Source organism: Dermacentor variabilis, unplaced genomic scaffold, assembly GCF_050947875.1.
Source record: "Dermacentor variabilis isolate Ectoservices unplaced genomic scaffold, ASM5094787v1 scaffold_14, whole genome shotgun sequence".
NCBI lineage: Eukaryota > Metazoa > Arthropoda > Arachnida > Ixodida > Ixodidae > Dermacentor > Dermacentor variabilis.
In genome coordinates this window covers 16,983,365-17,006,292 of record NW_027460302.1, presented here as the reverse complement: position 1 = coordinate 17,006,292, position 22,928 = coordinate 16,983,365, and the positions used below count along the sequence as shown (strand labels likewise).

Below are 22,928 nucleotides of genomic sequence, written 5' to 3'. Positions count from 1 at the left end.
GTGGTGCCACCTGGTGCGAGTAGTGCAACATAGCTCCACAGGCTGGCACATGCCTGCACATGAGTGTCTTCTTACCAGCATAGACCACATTTGACAGATTCAATTAAAAGGCCAAGTGCCACAATATTTGGACTGCACAAAGATTCACGGACATGAAGAGCAGCCTCCATGCAAAACAGCAGATTCGAACTACAACTGGATGTGCAGTTACTTGGCATGACCTGCGATGTACCGAGAAATCTCAGAGGTGGAACTTATATACACTAACCACCAGGTTTGTTTTAAGGTTGCCAATAAGAAATTACCAGCCCTGCAGTTTCGCCAAGACTGCTTCAGTAGACCACTAATCTTCAAACGAATTAGACTAATGGAGATTGCATTGTAGTTGGCCTTTACAAAAGTGTGGCCAAGTTTGTGTGGTTGCCTCACTACTTTCAATTGGCTGCAACAATAATGATGATACCACTGAGTTTGTGCCACTGTCCTAGGCTAGCTCTGCTTAGAGCACAGGGCTCCCTGGCACTAGCATTTCTGCGCCAAAGTGTTTCTTTCCACTGTGAGCAAATGTCATCAGTGTTATCTTAATGATTCTATTCTTGTTTTTTGTGTGCTGCTGATTGCATACCGTATTTTATTTATTTATTTATTTCATAATACTGTGAGCCTTTCTCAGGCTCTGACAGGAGTGGAATAAGTACAATACGTGGAAGAGTACAATAAGTGGTACAACAAGTTTGGTGTTCCGGAACATGAATGAAAAGATACATAACTTATATAAATAATAGAATCAAAAAGTGTGCAGAGCTGTAGAATCATACAATCCGTGACTCATAATCAAGAAGGCTATGACTACAACACATTTACGAAAGCATTTTCAAAGAAAGATTCAACATTCGCAACAAAAACATCAATTGACACATCATTCACAATATGGCGGGGCAGGCTATTCCATAGTTCTATGGATCGAGGAAAAAAAGAAAATTTGAATAAATTACATCTAGCAGCAAGTGGCCGTATGCACAAGTCGTGATTGATTCTTTTGGAGCGGTGGTGAGGTGGCTTTAGGTACACGTCTTTAGTTATGTTGATGCAATCATGATATAACAGGAAAAGAAATTTCATACATGCAGTTAGGCGTCGGCATTCTAACGTCGAGATGCTAGTCCTTTTACGGAGAAGTGTCACGCTATCGTAGCGGGAGTAACGGGAATAAATAAAACGGAGTGCTAGGCTTTGGATTCTTTCAAGTTTCGTTTTCAGGTAAGACTGATGGGGGTTCCAAACTATGGCGCTGTACTCCAGGATGGGTCTTACTAGAGCCATATAGGCGTTTAGTTTTACATGCGCTGGTGCAGCTGACAATTTTTGTCGGATGAATCCAAGTTGTCGGTATGCTTTTGTACATATGTTATCTACGTGGGATTCCCAACTCAATTTTTCAGTAAACGTTACCCCCATGTACTTTACTTCATTATTACGCGTCACAGCAGATCCTGATAAAAGGTAAGTAAAATAGATGGGAGTTTTTTTCCTTGTTATGGTGACAGATGACGTTTTGCTTACATTAATTTTCATATCCCAATTTTACACCAAGAATCAATGTTAGTCAGTGTTAAGTGCAGATTATTTTGGTCATCTTGAGAACGAACCGTAGTGTATACAACGCAGTCGTCTGCAAATAATCTCAGTACAACATCTGAAGTGACACAGGAAAAAATGTCATTTATATATATTAAAAAAAGTGTAGGTCCTAATACTGATCCCTGTATATTTTCATTAGACCCAAAACTAGCCTCTGGCTATGGGCTAAAACATTTTTACGCAAATTTTGCAAATGTTTATGTAAAAATAAAATTCAATTCTTAAGGGAGGATGCCAGCAGCAAAAGAAAAGTGCTTACGTGTCATCCAGGGCTACCTCAACAATGCGTGCCAGCTCAGTGGTGGTACGTAGGCTCTTCATCAAGAAGCGAGAGTCCACTATGGCCTGTGCAACCTGAGGGAAGAGAATGTGGTGTGACCCCCACATTGCAGGCAAAAAAGGTGTCAGCAAAAAATGAACCCCTTGCTCAGAAAGAACGAGCAATGGCATGCATTACAATCAATTTTTGGTGCTCCCAAAAAGGTTACCACATCCAAAAACGACGTGGCAATGTTGATCCGTTCAGTACGGGTACCCAATTGACTAGGCCGGCTGCGGCATGTTTATTAATACAATTGAAACAGCGCCCTATGCCAGGTGGGCAAGCTGTAATAAATATAACATCCCTGCAGCCTTCTAAAGTGTAATACAAAAGATACGCCTCAATGCAGGGCTCATCAACATTACTACCAAGATCAAAACATGAAAAAGGAGCAACTGGAGTAATGAAAGGCCACAAAGGTACACTTAAGGAAATAACATGAGTAAAACTTAACGTAAGGCACTAATACTAGAAAGTAAAATACACGAAAAATGAACATATCAGGGAGTACAATTCTTGAAGGGGTACTTAGGGAAAAAGACGCAGAAAAGCAATAATATATACAGGGCATACAAGTGAACATGTGACACAGCATAAAATAGCAGTTCATAAGAGCGAGATAGCAATGCATCAATAAAAGAAAATCACAAGAAGTTCGAAGCACATTGCCAAGTGTAAGAAACAAGATAAAGTGATTTGTAAGTGCTATTATGAAAAATGCTCGAGTAGGAGATGACAAAATTTTTCTTGATCTGACTCGGAAGCATTGTGATCAGGCAGATTGTTCCATAAGCGAATGGCCGTAGGGAGTACGGGAAGTTAAAAGCATGTGTCGTACCGTACATGCACGCAAAACTTAAGTGGTTATGTAATCGGCGAGACGTGTTTGAGGCAATCTGGATATGTAGTGTGGATTGTGTGGCATTATAAACATATTTGTGAACCAAGGATAACAGAGCGATATTACGGCGAAGAACTAAAGGCTGTATGGAATGATCGAGTTTCATTTGCGTTACGCTGGAGTGATGGCTATAATTACGTGAAATGAAACGGCCAGCTCGGTTCTGGACTGATTCAAGCATGTCGATGTAGGTATGTAGGATGTGGGGACGAAATGGATGATGCATACCCGAGCTGTGGACGAACAAATGTCTGATAGGCCAATTTGCGGATGTTGGAAGGTGAATTACCCAGATTATGACGTAGGTAACCTAATGTCCTTGAAGCTTTTGCACTAACGGCTGCAATGTGGTCTGTCCAGGAGAGGTTTTCGGTTAGGTGAACACCCAAATATTTATACGATACTGTATGTAACAATTCTTTATTATTGACATTGTATAAAAAATGTGAGCTGTCACGCTTACGACTAAAATAAATTACCTGACATTTTGATACATTTAAAGCCATTAACCAGATGTTGCACCAATTATGAATTAGGCTAAGGTCATTTTGAAGGGCCAGGTGGTCGTCAGTGCTGTTCATTGATCTGTACATAATGCAGTCATCAGCGAAAATACGTAAGCGAGAAGAAACATTAAGTGGCAAATCATTTATGTAAATTAGGAAGAGTAAAGGGCCCAAAACGCTGCCCTGAGGCCATGGAGTAAGACATTTAGGAGGTGAAACTCCCGTCAGCGCGAGCGAGCGCGGGCGACCAGATAAGGTCACAATTGTTGTATGCGCCGACGGGGCCATATACAGTGACGGTGCCATGCGGCGCGTCGTAGAAGCCGCAGCGAAAAAAACCGAAATGCAGCGCCCGGGCAGGCGGCTCCGGCGCACTCTCAACGGTGGTAATTTCTTTCCAGGCTGCCAGGCGCCGCCAGCACGACAACGGCTCCGCGGGCTTGTGACCTTTTCTAGTCGCCGCAAATAGCGGAGTTTCCACTCCTAAATGGTTCTTGCTCCGTGCCTGAGGTACACCAGAAGTAACCTAAGAAGGATGATGATGATGATGATATGTGGCTTTTAATGGCGCAAGGGCCAGTTATGACCAAAGAGTGCCATGACAAATGGTAATTTAAAGGATTTATTCTGAATGGCGTGGACAGTGAATTTATTATGGTAGGTGTGACATGGCTGTATAAGGGCCTAAAAACTTTCGCTGTAAATGACGTAAATATATAGCTATTAAAATAATGACACTGATTAGTTATGGACGTGGACGATGGCAGTTGTATTTTGATAAAAACATACGAAAACGAGACAACAGTTACACTGAAGCATCAAGACGGCCCTCGAATACAAGGGCTGGTAATCACGTGTTAAAATTTCCTGGCCAAATTATTTTCAGAATGTCGGTTTCAGATAAGAAATCTAAGACTATTTGCAGTTTAAAAAGCGGTTCATCACTAATGAAAAAATCCAGGGTGAAGTGGTATATTTTCCCGATATGCAGAAGGGAAATACTTTTTCCTCTCTGTTTCTATTGCAGGGCACTGGATAAGAACATGGAGCACTGTCAAGCTATCGCTGCACCTACTACAAGTAGGAGAATACCCACCAGTCAAGAGGTAGGAGTGAGTACTGTAAGTGCGTCCTATCCTTAATCGGCAAAGAAGTACTTCCTTGTACCGTGCTGTTTTCTCACTTATCCAATTCCGTAGTTTTGGTTTTATGATGTGTAACTTTTTCAATGTTTGTGTATCCCACTATGCTTGCCAATGATTCCACAATTTACGGCGCAGAAAGGGCTTTAGGTCTGTGGCAGGAATGGAGATATTTCCATCTACGGGATTCTTATGCTTTCGTAAGCTAATTAGGGCTCTCACGACACTTAATGAGTCTGTGAAGACAATAGCCTTAGCAATATTTGTGAGCCGTATGTGTTGAATGGCCTTAAGAATGGCGTATGCTTCCGCTGTAAAGATACTGATGTGTGGGTTTAGTGGTCCAGATGTTGAAAGTGAGGGTCCCAGAGCTGCATAAGCAACACCAGCTGGAGACTTCGAAGCATCTCTGTAAAATTCATCACATGAGTACTTCTCCTTGAGTTCCAGAAAATGCGAATATATGTGTGCCTCTGGGGCTTGTTTCGATATTTCTAAGAAAGAGATGTCACATTTGATAGTCTGCCACTCCCAAGGCGGTGGAAGCTGTGTAGGAGCCATTAGGACATTGTGTAAAAGAGGGACCCCCGTTTTTTCTGAGAGTGCTTCCAACCGGAGGGACAGAGGAGGCCTAGTGGCTGGGCAGCTACGAAACAGCCTAGCAGTGGACAAGTCGCATATAGCAGAATGACAAGGATGTTTAACATCTGAGTTAACTTTTAGGGCGTAGGAGAAAGTTAAATATGTCCTTTGGTAGTGCAGTGACCATTCGTTTGATTTGACGTAGAGGCTTTCCACAGGGCTAGTCCTAAAGGCGCCTGTAGCAAGGCGGATACCTAAGTGGTGAATAGGATCTAGCATTTTCAGAGCACTTGGTCCGGCAGAATTATAGACTATTGCTCCATAGTCAAGGCGTGTTAATATTAGACTTTTGTACAGCTTTAAAGGGCACCACCACCTGTCGCTTCCCCAAGATGTACGTGACAAGAGCTTCAGCAGGTTCATAGACTTGGGGCATTTTGATTTCAGATACTTCAGGTGTGGTACAAAAGTCAGCTTACTGTCTAAAAGGATTCCTAGAAATTTGTGTTCATGGCTCACAGATAGCCATTCTCCATTTCGATCTATTGCGGGGTCCGCCAGTATGCCTCTCTTGTTAGAAAACAGGACGCATGTACTTTTTTGTGGGTTTAGCTTTAAACCGTTTTGGTCTGCCCACTTAGATAATTTATTTATGCAAAGCTGTACTTGTCGCTCACAGATACTTAGGTTGCATGATTTGAAACCTATCTGGATGTCATCCACATATACAGAATAAAACATAGTATGTGGTATGGCAGTCTGAATCGAGTTCATATTGACAATAAAAAGAGTGCAGCTCAGCACACCACCTTGTGGAACACCAGCCTCTTGCGTAAATGAACGAGACAGAATGTTACCGACTTTAACACGGAACGTCCGATTGGAGAGGTAACTCTGAATCCCGTTCAGCAAGCTGCCTCGAACTCCCATTTCAGACAGGTCACGGAGGATTCCAAGCGCCAGGTTGTGTCATATGCCTTTTCCATATCTAAAAATACTGACAGGAAGAACTGTTTGTGGACAAAGGCACCACAGATATTTGTCTCGACGCGAACAAGGTGATCTGTTGTGTATCTACTCTCCCTAAATCCGCACTGAAAGGGATTGAGTATCTTGTTGCTTTCAAGAAAATGGATGAGGCGACGGTTAATCATCTTCTCAAATAATTTGCATAGACAACTAGTCAGAGCTATAGGCCTATAACTGTTGGGTGAGGAAGGGTCTTTGCCCTCTTTGAGAATAGGGATTACGATTGCTTCTTTCCAGACAGTAGGAATGTAGCCGGCAGAGAACATGGAATTGAAGAGTGACAGTAGTGTTTTTTGGGTTTCAGGGTGTAAGTGTCTGATCATCTCATACATTATTCTGTCACTTCCTGGAGCGGATTTGTTGCAACAGATCAGTGGGGCTTGGAACTCGGCCATTCCAAATGGACGATTGTATACTTGATTGGATGTGCCTTTCCCACCCAGAGTCATCTGTTCTGCTTGTCACCGGAATTTTAGGAATGTATTTGCGTAATGAGATGTACTGGAAATGTGCTCGAAATGTACTCCTAGACAGTCAGCCTGGTCCTCAAGAATATCTGTTTGCGTGTTTACTAATGGTAGAGGATGAGTTTCGCGGCCTTTTATTTTGTTTGCTCTGTTCCAGGCTTTTCTTTTGTCTGTATATGAATTAATACTAGAGATGTATTTTTGCCAGCTTTCCCTTTTGGCAAGGCGGCGCATTCTTCTACCTTCTGATTTTATTTTCTTGAAGCTTATCAAGTTCTCGGTAGTTGGGCAGTCGCGAAGGCGACTCCAAGCCTTATTTTGATTTTTGCGGGCTTCCTTACACTGCTCATTCCACCAAGGAATACGTCGTTTAGAGGGTGATCCATTTGTTTGAGGGATACATATTGTTACGGAGGAAGACACAGATGAAAAGCTATGTACAAGTATATATACAAGAAAATACGCTGCGCTTGGCCAAGAGGCAACAGCCTGCGCTAGCTTCAAATCGTCGTCGTCGTCTTCTTACTGCTCGGCTCTTCGTCATTGGAAATACTATCCCGTAGCGCTACCCCCAGCGGCAAAAGCGTCGTCCTGGAGCGACTAAAGGCCGGACTCTGAAGCAGTGTAGTAGCTCTTGAGCCTACTGACGTGCATGACATCAGTAGATGCCAGAGTAGATGACGAGGTTGATCTCACAGGAGCAATTTCGTAAGTCACAGGCGTCACCTGGTGCAGCACGCGGTAGGGCCCTGTGTATCGCGAAAGGAGCTTTTCGGAAAGTCCAACGTGACGAGAGGGCGACCACAGGAGCACGAGTGCACCAGGCGAAAACTGTATGTCATGGTGGCGGGCGTTGTACTGACGCTGCTGAGTGGTTTGTGAGGCCGTCAGTCGAGCACGAGCAAGCTGGCGTGCATGGTCGGCGAGGGCGATGGCGTTGCGCGCATACTCAGTTGTTGAGATCGCAGCAGGAGGAAGTATTGTGTCAAGGGGCAAGGTCGGTTCGCGACCGTAGAGTAAATAAAATGGAGAAAATCCAGCGGTGTCGTGCCGGGAAGAATTATAAGCAAATGTGACGTAAGAAAGGGCAACGTCCCAGTCGTGGTGGTCCTTCGAAACGTACTTGGACAGCACGTCGGTAAGAGTACGGTTTAACCGCTCTGTCAGGCCATTGGTTTGAGGATGGTATGAGGTAGTCAGCTTGTGTTGAATAGAGCAGGAACGCACAATGTCGGCGATAACTTTCGAGAGGAAGTTACGACTACGGTCAGTAAGCAGCTGTTGCGGGGCGCCATGGACTAAGATAATGTCAAGCAAGAGAAAGTCCGCGACGTCAGTTGCGCAACTGGTAGGGAGAGTTCGCATGATATCGTATCGGGTGGCGTAATCAGTTGCGACGGCTACCCATTTGTTCCCAGAGGATGACGTGGGAAAGGGACCGAGGAGGTCTAATGCAACACGAAAGAACGGTTCCACAGGGACGGTGATCGGTTGGAGATGACCGGCAGGTAGCACCTGAGGTGTTTTCCGACGCTGGCAGGGATCACAGGCAGCAACATAGCGTCGGAGCGAGCAAGACCAGGCCAATAGAAGCGGCGGCGGATGCGGTCGTACATGCGGGTTACCCCAAGATGTCCTGCAGTGGGTGCGTCATGCATCTCAAAGAGCACAGTCTGTCGTAGATGTTTTGGCACGACAAGAAGATCAGGGCCATCAGGGAGGAAGTTCTCTTGGCACAGAATGCCGCCCTGGAAGACATATCGGCAAACGGATGCGTCGGTAGGTGCAGAGCGCAGACGCTCGATGAGTACTCGCAGCGATAGGTCTCGGTACTGCTCATCAGCGATGTTAGCGAAGGCAGACACAGAGAAAATGCCGTCGGCGGTACTACTGTCGGCGTCGTCAGGCTCGTCTACCGGGTAGCGAGACAGGCCGTCAGCGTCCTTGTGTAGTCGGCCAGATTTTTCGGTGACAGAGAACGAATATTCTTGGAGGCATAAGGCCCAGCGACCAAGTCTTCCTGGAGGGTCTTTCAATGAGCATAACCAGCAAAGCATGTGATGGTCTGTGACAACGGAAAAGGGTCGGCCATATAAGTATGGGCAGAACTTCGCAACCGCCCAAACTAGGGCCAGACACTCATGCTCAGTGATGGAACAGTTGTGCTCCGCGGGCGAGAGGAGCCTGCTGGCGTAAGCGATAACACGGTCGTGGCCACGCTGGCGTTGTGCCAGTACTGCGCCAATTTCATGTCCGCTGGCATCAGTACGGACTTCGGTAGGCGCAGAAGGATCGAAATGGGCCAGAACGGGAGGCGCTGTGAGAAGGTCGATTAGAAGCGAGAATGCAGAGGCCTCGTTATCGCCCCACTGGAATGGGGCGTCTTTCTTCAAAAGCTCGGTTAGTGGTCGTGCTATAAATTTTTCACGAAACGGCGGAAGTACGAACAAAGGCCGATGAAGCTGCACACGTCCTCGACACACTTTGGAACAGAAAAGTGCCTAACAGCATGGATCTGGCCTGGGTCCGGTTGCACTCCGTTCGCGTCAACGAGATGTCCAAGGACGGTAATCTGGCGACGGCCGAATTGGCACTTCGATGCGTTGAGTTGCAGACCGGCTCACCGAAAAACGTCCAGGACTGCTGAGAGGCGCTCGAGGTGCGTAGCGAATGTTGGGGAGAATACTATAACGTCGTCCAAGTAGCACAGGCACGTGGACCATTTGAAACCGTGAAGAAGGGAGTCCATCATGCGTTCAAAAGTGGCAGGAGCGTTACATAGACCAAACGGCATCACTTTGAATTGACAAAGACCGTCGGGTGTTACAAAGGCAGTCTTCTCGCGGTCGAGATCGTCCACGGCAATCTGCCAATAGCCGGAGCAAAGGTCAATAGAGGAGAAATAGCGAGCACCACAGAGGCAGTCAAGGGCGTCATCAATCCGAGGTAGGGGATACACGTCCTTTTTGGTAACCTTGTTAAGGTGCCGATAATCCACGCAAAAGTGCTATGAGCCATCCTTCTTTTTTACCAGCACAACAGGTGACGCCCATGGACTACATGACGGTTCGATAATGTTCTTGGCAAGCATTTTGCGAACTTCGGTGTGAATAACTTGACGCTCAGCTGGTGATACTCGATACGGGCGGCGATGAATAGGAGGGGCATCGCCGGTATTAATGCGACGTTTGACAGCTGTTGTTTGGGCTAAAGGACGATCGTTCAAGTCAGAAATATCTTGATGGGAAATCAGCACGCGGTAGAGCGCACGAGCGTGCTCGGAGGGCATGTCGGGTGCAATCATTTTCTGTAAGTTGGCGATGGTACAAGTTGCCGACTGCGACGGTAGAGGAGGATCGGCTGAATGGTTGTCTACTGAAATTGATGCTACAGAGTGATCCTCGAATGAGCAAAGTTGGGCCAGAGACATCCCGCGTGGCAGCACTTGTGTCGTCAAGCTAAAATTGACCACTGGCAGGCAGACGCAATTCGCCGTAATAAATAAAACTGTATAAGGTACTATGATCCCGTGTGTAAGGAGGACGTCTTGCATAGGAGCCGCGATGTAGTGACCGTCGGGGACTGGTGGGGATGACACGAAGTCTACGTAAGTCAGTGCCGAAGGTGGCAAGCGAACGAAGTCGACGGAACTGAGGTGAGTAGGGCGTTGTTCAGCGGGATCCAGAACAGGCAGGTCGAGGCGGAGAGTACTGGCGGAGCAATCGATGAGAGCAGAATGTGCGGAGAGGAAGTCTAAGCCGAGGATAATGTCGTGGGGACAGTGAGCGATGACTGTGAATAGCACGATTGTTGAGCGATCGGCGAAGGAGACGCGGGCGGTACACATACCAATTACGGGGGCTGTTCCGCCATCGGCGACACGGACAACAGGTGTCGTGGCGGTGATAATTTTCTTGAGCCGGTTACGAAGGTTAGCGCTCATTACGGACAAATGCGCCCCAGTGTCTATGAGTGCAGACACAGAAACACCGTCGACTTGCATGTCAAGAAGGTTCAAATGAGTGGGCAACGTCAGTAGAGGATTTGGCGGCGTACGGAGCAATGCAGCGTCACCTCGAGGCGCTGCATTGTCTAGTTTTCCAGCTGGGAGCGGCGTCCGAAGGGAGTCGGCGAATAGGAGTGATGGGGCTGGGGAGAGCGAGATTGTCGTCGTTGGGGCGAAGGCGAATGAGAATAGAAGCGGTTTGGTGCAGGAGAATCAGCGGTGGCGTTATCGGAGCGTGCGGCATAGGGACGAGAAGGGCCACCTGGGGGGCGAGAGTAGGCAATATAAGTAGGCCGGGTCGGGGAACTCCAGCGACTGCGACAGTGCCGAGAAATGTGCCCGATTCGATGGCAGTGGAAACAAATGGGTTTGTCGTCAGCAGTGCGCCATTCAGATGGGTTGCGGGAACGTGGTGGGAAGAAGATGCGGGACGGGGCGGAATCGAAGAAGCCGGGCGGGTATCAGGACGGTGGGCCAAGGAGATGGTGTGAAGACCCATGTTTTCGAACTCTTGGCAGACAACTGCCTGGATCAGTGAGACCGTGACTGCAGATGTGTTGGTGGGACTGGAGTCGAAGGCAGCCGGATAGGCGGCCTCGATCTCACGCCGGACAATCCTGGTAACATCGGCAGTGTTGGGACGAGGAGTGTCGGCACAGGAAGATGTCGCTGGGGTGTTGGGCAGACAAGCAAGCTGCTGGTCAATACGTCGGCTTTTAGCGAGTTCCAGGCGGCGGCACTCTTTTAGAACAGCATACACCGTCGCTACGTTGTTGCAAACGAGCAAGTTGAAGGCGTCATTGGCAATGCCTTTGAGGATGTAGGCAACCTTGTCAGACTCAGTCATGTGGGTGTCAACTTTGCGGCACAGAGCCAAGACGTCCTGAATGTACGTGACATAGGGCTCTGTTGACGTCTGCACACGGCCGGAAAGCGCCTTCTGCGTGGCAAGTTGGTGACCGTAGGGGTTGCCGAACAAGTCTCGAAGCTGTGTCTTAAGTGAATCCCAACTGGTGAGCTCATCTTCGTGCGTGCGATACCAAACTCTAGGTGTGCCACCGGGGTAAAAGACTACGTTGGCGAGCATAATAGTAGGGTCCCACCGGTTATTGCGGCTGACGTGTTCATACAGGCTGATCCAGTCATCGACGTCTTCCCCATCTTTGCCCGAGAATACGCCAGGATCACGGGGAGCGGGGAGAGTGATGTAGGTCGTCGAGGTGACAGCAGGTGTCGGAGCCGGTGGAGTCGGGTTGTCGTCGGCAGGAGCCATGAAGGAAGGCTCGACATACCGTCCACTGCGAAGCTCCGTGACAAGGTACAGGGAACGTCCACCTCCGCCAGATATGTTACAGAGGATGACGCAGACGAAAAGCGATGTACAAATATATTTACAAGAAAATACGCTGCGCTTGGCCAAGAGGCAACAGCCCGCGCCAGCTTCAAATCGTCATCGTTGTCTTCTTACTGCTCGGCTCTTCGTCAGTGGAAATACTATCCCGTAGCAATATTGATGCAGCATCAGTTATAAATGCCGTCAAATATGACACTCTATCATCGATTGAGAGAGTACAGATGTCATCCCAGGTCAAATATGTCAGCTCTCTGTAACGTGTCCAGTCAGCACAGTTGACCTTCCAACGTGGCAGATGTGGGGAAAACTTATCGCTTTTTGTTAATTTTAGGACAATTGGGAAATGGTCACTTCCATATGGATTTTTGATCACGTCCCACTCCAGGTATGAAACTAGTGTACTTGATGTTATACTTAAGTCGATAGATTTGAACATTTTGTTCGCCACGCTGTAGAATGTGGGTTCTTTCTTGTTTAGTAAGCATGCATTGGAGGATAAAAGGAACTTTTCTAAGAAGCGCCCTCTCGCATCACGAGAATCTCCCCAGAGGGTGTTATGTGCGTTTAAATCACCTACTACAATGTATGGTTCGGGGAGTTCTGTGATAAAGCTCTGGAATTCTGTTGTGGAAAGTTGATGGCATGGAGGGATGTACAGAGAGCTAACTGTGACTAACTTATCAAATAGCACGGCTCTGATTGCCACTGTCTCAAGGGGCGTTTGCAGATGTAAATGTTGGCAGGCGATACCCTTATCAACTACTATAATAGCAACACCGCCTGACGAGGCGAGAGCGTCACTGCGATCTTTACGGTAAATGGCATATTGTTTCAGAAAGTATGTGAAGGATTGAGGTGCGTCTCTTGCATACACAGCACCCTTGGGTTAAACTTGCGAAGGAGTTCCTTAATATCATCAAGATTGTGTATTAAACCTCTCACCTTCCAATGCATTATCTGTGTGTCCATATTGGAAGTGTTTTATGGTGTGTGTCAAGAGATCAATTAGGTTGGCTCAAGAGACCTTTGAAGGCCCCCTGATGCGGGGTATTTCCTTTTTGTTGGCGCGCTCCAGGGAGCAACGCCGTTCCTTCGGCGTCTGAGATGCCGGAGAAGTTTTTGTAACATCCATCACCTCTGACGAGGCGATGGATGACGCCCGATCTGCGGGCACGCGCAGGGGTTTTTCGGGCCTGTCTGCACGAGCAGTGGCCCTGGGACCGGCAGGCTCGGAGGTCTGCTGGCCCTCCGTGGTAGGGGGCGGAAGAGCCGTGGCCTCTCTCGCCAGGGGGGCTGATGGTGTAACCGCCGTCACACTCCGTGTGACTTGCGCGGCCGCCAGAAGATGTAGTGCTGCCCCCGGCGTGCCACATCGGTGTAGGAAGGACTGGACTGATTTTGGAGTGAGAAACGCTTACGTGCCTCTGGAAAAGATAGGTTGAGTTTTACTTTCAGTTGTATGATTTGTTTCTCTTTTTTCCAAGTAGGGCACGATCGCGAGTAGGCGGGGCGATCTCCTTCACAGTTGGCACAGTGGTTTGTTGATGTACAGATGTCAGAAGCGTGTTCAGAACTACACTTGGCACAAGTAGCACATCCTCTGCAGTTCTGCAACCCATGCCCAAAGTGCTGACACTTGAAGCATTGACGCGGATTTTTGATATACAGCCTGACGTGAAGCTCACAGTAACCGGTTTCTATTGTTTCAGGTAGGTTGCAGGTTCCGAAAGTAATGATTGTGTGCTTGGTAGGTATTTGCTTGTCATCTCGCCTCAATGTTATTCTTTGAACTTTGACTACGTTCTGGTCTTGCCATCCTTCAAGCAGTTTGCTTTCGCTCAGTTCGAGGAGGTCATCTTCTGAGACAACCCCACGCACTGTGTTCATTGATCTGTGTGGGCCCACTGAGACGGGAATTTCCCCAAATGCTACAACTTTCGAGAGTTTGTCATACTGCACTTTGTCGCAGAGTTCGAGAAAATGATCGCCACTTCCCATCTTCGTTACTTTATAGCCTGGGCCAATTGCTTCAGTGATAGATTTCGCTACAACAAATGGCGAGATCATTCTGACTGTTTTCTTATCGTTCTGACCATGTACAATGTGGTACTTTGGAAAAGATAGTTCGGGACACCGGCATCTGAGACGGAGGAGCTGGCCGGCCGATACCAAGGAAGCAAAACTTGCGGAGTCGGCGGGAGCACTGACAGGGATCAATAAGAGCCGACGCACATTAGACTTGGAGTTACGCGCGACAACGGAACTTTATAAGAGTGTTCATTTTGGTAAGCCTGCAGCCATAGGCCAGGGTTGCCGGACTTTCGCACGGAACGCACTAAGGATGAACGTAGGGGAGGATAAGGACATATTTAGGCTACACAAGTGTGGAGCTTTGTCAGTTGAGTTTTGAGTTCCATTTTGAGTGTGTTATTTTGGGTTTTGTTCTTAGTAAAGTCTGTTTGCTGTGCTCGCCAGCGTCTCCCGAATCCATCTCTCCCAACATCCGCATGGCCCCGAAATCAGTGTGACACGTCCCCTCTCTTTATAGAAGAGAGACGTGCACATGAACAAACACGAGAATGTGCGAACTAAAACCTACCAACAAAGACAGTTACTTCTTCACTATGGCGAGTATCACACAACAGCCCTCCTGGTTCGGCTGCTGCGATGGACAAGAGTAGGCTGCATTGTTCCTGTGTGCGCCGAGGCGTCAGTGGCTGCACTAAAGGACCCTGGAAGTGTGCTCATGTGCTTGTCCAAATGGCCTATAGTGATGTCCTCCGCAAAAGCTGTAGTCATAGTGTCAGGTCACCGTTGCCAGCAACCAACTGGGCCCAGATCGAAGATTCCGCGCAAGAACCTGTTCTCCTGGCACTAGATTAGCCATCTTGACTGACATCCGGTTCCTGCGAAGATTTTTGTGAATCGGCTTTGCCATGACTACTGTCCCAAGGTCCGGCCTAAGTAAGTCGAGGGCTGTCTTCAACTTCCGATCCAGTAGAAGCTCAGCAGGACTGTAGTCAGTTATCTTGTACAGTGTTGTCCTGTAGGAGAGTAGGATTCTAGCGTGCTGTGTATGAATGTCTCCTGATCTGGCCTTCTTCAATTTCTGCTTGATTCATTATGCAAAAAAGGTGAGTCGTGCAGACAGGACACAAAAGAAGTGGACAACACTAATGGCGTTCGTGTTGTCTTCTCTTGTGTCCTGTCTGCACACGTCACCTTTTTTGCATAGTGAATCCTTACCAACTCGCTCAGCTTTCTGTTGTTCTGCTTGATGGTGTACACCACCTTGTCTGCTACGCCGTTGGACACTGGGTGGCATGCTAGCACTGGTGTCTGTTGGATGCTGTTCTTCCACAAGAATACTCTGAACTCCTCACACACAAATGCCAAGCCGTTGTCCAACAGGACGACGTCTGGCAAGCCTGGAGCTGCAAACATCTGTCTCAGGCACTGGACAGTAACTGCTGCCGATAGAGCCGTTATTTGATGGACCTCTATCCATTTCAAAAATGCATCAACCACGATGAACAAATATGCATTTTTCACAGGACCTGTGAAATCCACATGCAAACCAGACCAGGACCTCTCGGAGAAGGGCCATGGCCGAACAGGTGCTGGCCTTGCTGACAAATACAGGATGCCTGTACCGCTGCCATAATGCCTTTATCCAGGCCCGGCCACCAAACATGGCTGCAGAAAACCACTTTCATTTTGAGACCCCGGGATGACTTTCATGTAAAGGCAAACAAGGAATGAAATCGATTTCATACCTTCAGCCGATCCCAGCATAGTGCAGGATGTAGAAGTGTTAGGTAGGGTAAAGCGCAGTGATCATTGGTTCGTGAGGTCTAGGATTCACCTGAATTTGAAGAGAAAGAGTAAAATTGGTCAAGAAGAAACAGGCCAACCTAGACGCAGTAAGGATAAAAGCAGACCAATTCAGGCAGGTACTTGCAAACAAAATGCAGCCTTAGAACAATGAGATGTAGATGATGTAGAGGTAATGAATGAAACCATAACTAGGCTGGCTTCAGAAGCAGCACTTGACGTGGGGGGCAATACACCAATGCAACCAGTAGGTAAGCTCACCTAAGCAATGAACAACGTATTAAAGAAACAGTCCAACTCAAGAGGTCAGCTAGAATTTGCGGAATTGTCAGAACTGATCAACAAGGAAAAAATAAAGGATATTCAAAATTATAACGTAAGAAAGAGTGAAGATGCAGTAATAAATGTACGCAGCATGAAATCAGTGAGAAGAAAACTTGGTATAGGACAAGCTGGGATGTATATACTGAAAGATAAGCAGGGAAATATCATGAGCAATTTTGAAGATATAGTAAAAGTAGCGGAAGAATTCTATACTGACCAGTACAATACCCAGAGCAGCCAGGACACCTCCTTTGAAAGTAGTAATGAACAGGTTATAGAGGCTCATTCTAAACTTGCAATGAAGTTAGAAGGGCCTTAGAAGACATGAAACGAGGAAATGCGGCAGGTGAAGATTGAACATTCGATTTAATCAAAGATGGAGGAGACATCATGCTTGAAAAGCTTGCGGCCCTTTATACAAAATGTTTATTGACTTCAAGAGGTCCCAGAGAACTGGAAGGCCAACATTATACTAATCCACAAAAAAGGAGACGTTAACGAATTGAAACATTAGAGGCTCATTAGCTTACTTCCAGTATTGTATAAAATATTCATGAAGATAATTTCCAATAGAATAAGGGCAAAACTTGACTGACTTCAGCCAACCAAGGTAACAGGCTGGCTTCAGGGAGGAATACTGTACAATGGATCACATCCACGTAATCAATCAGGTAATCGAGAAATCTGCTGAGTACAATCAACCTCTATACATGACTTTCATAGATTACGAAAAGGCATTTGTTTCAGTAGAGATACCAGCAGTCAAAGAAACACTACGTAATCAAGGAGTAAAGGAGGTTTACGCAAACAATTTGGAAAATATCTACAAAGATTCCACAGCTACACTAATTCTCCACAAGTAGGACGATACCTATACAGAAAGGGGTCAGACAAGGAGACCCAATCTCCCCAATATTATTCACTGCATACTTTTAAAAAGTATTGAAGCTATTAAATTGGACGGCTTACAGGTAAGGATCAATGGCGAATATCTCAGCAAACTTCGGTTTGCAGATGCCATTGTCCTATTCAGCAACACTAGGGATGAGTGATAACCAATGATTGAGGCCTTGAACAGAGAGAGCGCAAGAGTGTGGTTAAAGATTAATATGCAGAAAACAAAGATAACGATCAATAGCCTGGCAAGGGAACAAGAGTTCAGGATCCCCAGGCAGCCTCTACAGTACGCGAAGGAATATGTTTACCTAGGTCAATAATTCACAGGAAGCCCTGATCATGAGAAGGAACAAGTTAAGGACTGCACAAAGAGCGATATGTAACGAAGAATGCTAGGCGTAATGTTAAGATACAGGAATAGATTAGTGTGAATCAGACAGCGAACGGGCATAGCCTATTTTCTAATAGACATTAAGAGAAAGAAATGAAGCTAGGCAGGTCTGTAATGCGTAGGTTAGATAACCGGTGGACTGTTAGGGCTACAGAATGGGCGCCATTAGTGAAGGAAAATGCAGTCGATGATGGCAAAAGACTAGGTGGGGTGATGAAGTTAAGAAATTTGCAGCTGCAAGTTGGAATTGGTTGGTGCAGCACAGGGGTAATTGGAGATCAGAGGGAGAGGCCTTCATCCTGCAGTGGACTTAAAATTGGTTGATGATGATGATGATGATACAGTACTTCAGCTTGTAGTGATGTGGGTTCTACCCTGTTCTACCCTGTTCCCTTATATGATGCAGTTGCTCTGTACACTAAACTCCGGGAACTGAGCCTCGAATGCTTTCTAAGGCTCTCCTAAAGGGTGCCCTCTGCCTGTCCACAAAGCTTCTCAGAAATGTAACAAAGATGGGTCTTTGTTAGTAGCTGCTGCCACAAGTAACGTCGATAGCACCCTCATGTAGCAACCCTGGGGCAAGAAAACTTCTGAAGGACATTCAACATTAGCTTTGCTTGCTGGCAGGGGTGCCGACTGAGGTCATCTGCTTGCGGAATCTGTCCAGCAGGTCTGTACTTCAAGACATAGTTGTATCCCAACAAGAACAACACCCAGTGAAAGACAAGTGGAGAACACATACTGGTATTGGCATGTCTGCTGCCAAATGACCCAACTGCAGCTTATGATCAGTCTCAAGATGGCAAGTTGGGCCAGTTGTTTGGGATTCATAGTAAGGTTCGTTACAGCGCAACACAAGACAACGACAAAAGAAGGATGGAACTCTATTGAGCGAGCACACCGAATCGGTAAATTTTGCGAATCAAAGAAGCGGCCTGTCATAGTAAAATTCACCCATTTTAAGACAAAAGACAACATTCTGTCTCACAGACCAAATGAAAAGATACCAGCTACGCCATCAGAGAAGACTTCGAGGCTACCACACGTGCATCTAGATCTAAACTATTACAGTTCGCCCGAACTTAGAATTGTGCATTCAAATTCAGTTTCGATAAATTTCATATCGGTAATAAGTGTTTTTTCTATGACATCGCGCCTTCTAAAGTTGAGGAAAGCACACCGCCAATGCATCATGCACAACGCATACATGCGAACCAGAAATTCTGTAAGTACACCCACGGTCTCGACCAAATGATGCCTCAAGAATACTAACTCAAGTTCCGCTCCCAAAAGGCTGTCTATGTTTTTGAATTTCAACATAGCATTCACTAACATACGAAGTGCGGTACCAAAGCGAGATAAGTTACACAGCTATATTAGCGACACAGAATCCGATATCATCTTGCTAACAGAAACATGGCTGAGCTCGGACATAGACGATAACAAAGTTTTTCCGTCTAACGTTAACTTCACATTATAGCGTAACGATAGACAAGGCCGACGGGGAGGAGGTGTTCTTATCGCTGTTAGAAGGACATTATCATCTTACCTAATATGTCACAATAGTAACCTTGAACTTTCATGAGTACGTGTATGTAACAACACAATAAAAACAGTTTTTGGCATTTGTTACAGACCACCTGATAAACAGCAAGCTTTCACTGATTTGCTGTCCCAATCCTTAGCAAACATTAAACACAAGCTGCCGAATGCACCGCTTTTTCTTTTCGGAGATTTTTATTACCCCCAGATTAACTGGAGTATGCTGTCTGTATCAACAGGGACCTTTTCTACTGAAGCAAAACAGTTTCTTGAAGTAAGAGAAGATTTCAACCTCCAGTAGGTGATAGCATGTTCCATCAGAGGCGATAACATACTCGGCTTACTTCTTACAAGTCACCTGGATGACATTTCCGCCATTGCCGTGATACCTGGCTTCAGCGATCATTGTCTCCTGAACGTTGTTATTCGTCTCCCACTGAGTAAGAAATCATCTACCCAAAAACTCATCTCTGACTACCGGAGAGGTAACTATGAGGCTATAAACAGTGGACTAGAGTCATTTTGGCAGAACTTTCAGACCGCTTTCTCGTCATGCTCAGTAAAATCCAACTGGGAGCTATTTAGAAACACAATGTTAAACCGAAAAGATAAGTACATACCCACTATTGTCGCAAAATCAGATTATAACAACCCTTGATTCACTAAACATGTAAAATCTCTTCTTAAACACAAAAAACGTTTCTACAGGAAAGCAAATCAAAGCAATAACACTGCAGCATGGGAAAGGTATCGTGCGTGCATAGCACTGTATATTCAGGAGGTCAGACAAGCCAAAGATAAATTGAACAGTCACGATCTACTCTCCATTCTCCAATCAAATACAAATAAATTTTCGCACATGCTCTCCACTAAAGACAGATCTAACACCATCGAACTCGTTGACCTCAATGGTGAACCTATTCATAATGATGACTGCGCCACCGCCCTAAATAACTACGTACTTTTCTTCTGTATTTACTGCTCCCATTCACGTATCTGACCTGCCCACACTTACTGCTTCAGTGCAAACTATGCCAGACCTAGACATTTACGCGGAGGGCATATTTAACCTAACCAATAGTCTTAAACCATCATCTTCCACTGGCTGTGATGGTACAAGTAGTAAAATTCTGAAGAACACCTCTCATGTATCAGCACAAATACTCTGCGTACTACTCAAACAATTGCTAGAAACTAGGACCGTTCCCACTGACTGGAAGAAAGCTAATATCTTGCCCATCTTTAAATCAGGTGACCGCTCGAACCTTGCCAATTACCGCCCAATCTCCCTAACAAGCACACCCTCAAAATTACTAGAACACATTATAGCCTCAAGCCTAATGAAACACCTGGAAGCAATTAATTTTTTCTACCCATTTCAGCATGGTTTCCGAAAACACATATCGTGTGATTCCCAACTCGCCGAATTCACCCATGACATACTGCTTATCATGGACAGGAACCTGCAGATTGACGCCGTTTTCTTAGATTACTCAAAAGCTTTTGACAAGGTGCCTCACAAGCTCTTACTGCATGAACTACCTGGACTTCGAATCTTCAATAACGTACTCAGATGAATTGAACAATTTTTATACGGGCGCACACTATACACTTCCATAAACAATCACCGCTCACCTCTTACCGATGTGACTTCGGGCGTCCCTCAGGGCACATGTCTGTCCCCTTTGTTATTTCTAACTTATGTGAACGACTTGCCTACTAGCATACATTGTAAACTACGACTTTTTGCAGACGACTGCGCAGTTTACAACACTGTTAACTTCTCTGATGATGTTCTTTGCCTGAAGCATGAACTCGATGCCATCTCGTCATGGTGCGAAAAATGGCACATGCCTCTCAACTTATCGAAATGCAAATCTATGTCTTTTATCCAAAAGCGCAGTCCCTTTCAGTTCACTTATCGCATTAGCTCTGTCAACAACAGTGCCACTTCATCTTACAAGTACCTGGGTCTTATTTCGACGTAATCACTCTCTTGGATAACACATATCGAAACAATACGTCGCAAAGCTGCGCGCTCACTCGGGTATCTACTAAGAAATTTAAAGAAGGCATCCCCAGAGGTAAAGAAGTTAGCGTACGTGACATTTGACCGTCCACAACTCGAATTTGCTTCCACTGTCTGGCATCCATCTCAAGATTACCTAGCCACATCATTGGAATCCGTTCAAAACCGAGCCACCCACTTCATCACTTTGCATTATCCACGGTACACTAGTGTCAGTTCTTTGAAGCAAACAATAGGTCTGCCAACACTGAAGTCACGCCGAATCATATCACGTTTTTGTTTGCTGCACTCCTTTTTTTACAATCCGCGTTCAACGCACCACCTTCTTAAACCACCATTGCGAACTTCCTCTCGCATAAGTCACAGCTCTGCCATAGCCCTTTTACCCGGCCGCTCATCTGCTATGACCACTTTCTTCTTTCCTGATGCAATCGTTTATTGGAATGCGCTCCCTGACAACTTCATTACCTGTACTGACCGCAAAAAATTTCGTGAATACCTAACAAATCACTTTGAATAACTTTCTGTGCCTAGTGTACATTGTTCATGAACCCATCATAAACCACTCGGAATAGTCTACCCTTGTCAACCCTTCCACCTAGTCTTCTTTTTTTTTTGTTTCTTTTTGCAAATGTATTGCCGTGTTACTTTCTAAATTCGAAATTTTTCTTTGATTGTTTAAAGTCATACAAAATCAGGAATGTGTCTTTTTTTCGTTGTTTTGTATGTAACCACTCTTACACGTGTTTGTTTTCCTCCCCCTTGTGTAATGCCTTCGGGCCTTCAAGGTGATAATAAATTAAATGAAATGAAATGTATCATCGTTTTATACCTTCTTTTGTCCTTGTCTTGTGTTGCGCTCTAACAAACCTTATTATGATCAGTTGCAGCTTGAAATTGGTGACTCCAAAGGTATGGTTTGAAGCATGTAACACCAAATACAACAGTGATTGCCTCCTTGTTCAGCTGACTGTAATTACGTTCCATGGAGACCATGGAGACCATGCTTTGTGATGCAAAAGCTATGGGTCGCTCCTCTCCGTCTGCTTCCCTCTGCGCAGGAACCGTGCCAAGGCCATAAGGTGATGCATTCGTGACCAACACTGTAGCCTTCCCCAGATCGAAATGAGCCAACGTTGATGCTGATGCCTGTAATGCCTTACTGTGGCAGAATGCATCTTCTTGAGCTGGTGCCCAAGACCACAGTGTGCCAGGACTTAGCAGACCATTGAGCGAATAAAGCACCGTCAAAAGCCAGGGAATGGATTTCTTGTGCAAATTAACGAGGCAGATGCAGCTTTGGAGCGTTTTGATGTGTCATGGCTTTGAAGCCAAAAGGACCGCTTCGATGTTCTTAGGGCTGCGCTGTAGGCCCTTGCTTGTGATGACGTGGCCTAAGTACTCAGCTGTTTCCTTCATGAACTCGCACTTGGCTAGTTTCAGGCAGAGCCCTGTTTCCTGGGAATTCCCAAGGACATTGCACACATTTTTCCAGTGATTCTCATCGTTCAGGCCTGTCACCCAAATGTCGTCAAACAGCAGTTTGCAGCAGATCACCCAGCAAGTTGTCCATTTTGCGCTGAAACAATATAGGCGCTGACACTATGTCAAACAGAAGCCTGGTGAATTGGAAAAAGGCTTTTCAGCATATTGATTGTGACCAGCTCCTTTGACTCCGGTTCCAACTGGACTTGTCGATATGCATCCCTCGGTCAAGCTTAGTGAACTTGAACCCGCTGCCCTGAAGAACTTTTTTAGTGCCAGACTGCTCCAATTGTGCTCCCGGAAACATGTTGTTGCACTTATCCTCACCTATGATGGAGACGCTAGCGCTGGTGTCCCATTCCATCCCCAGTGGTACGTCATGAACGAAGACTTGGACCTATCTAGGCTTTGGTCTGGACACTTGTATTGTCCACATGTCGTACTTGGTATTCACGTTGTCCGGCTGTTGCTCAGGA

At 46.1% G+C, this 22,928-nt stretch overlaps 1 protein-coding gene across 3 annotated transcripts in view; it reads right to left on the bottom strand.

Moving 5' to 3' along the window:
• Positions 1-22,928, bottom strand: part of LOC142567714 (12S rRNA N(4)-cytidine methyltransferase METTL15) — a 275,298-nt gene that overhangs the window by 99,726 nt on the left and 152,644 nt on the right. For all 3 annotated transcript variants that reach the window (XM_075677894.1, XM_075677895.1, XM_075677893.1), the window contains one exon: positions 1,901-1,995. In XM_075677894.1, the coding sequence (XP_075534009.1) occupies positions 1,901-1,995 (95 nt within the window). The remainder of the gene's footprint in view (positions 1-1,900; positions 1,996-22,928) is intronic.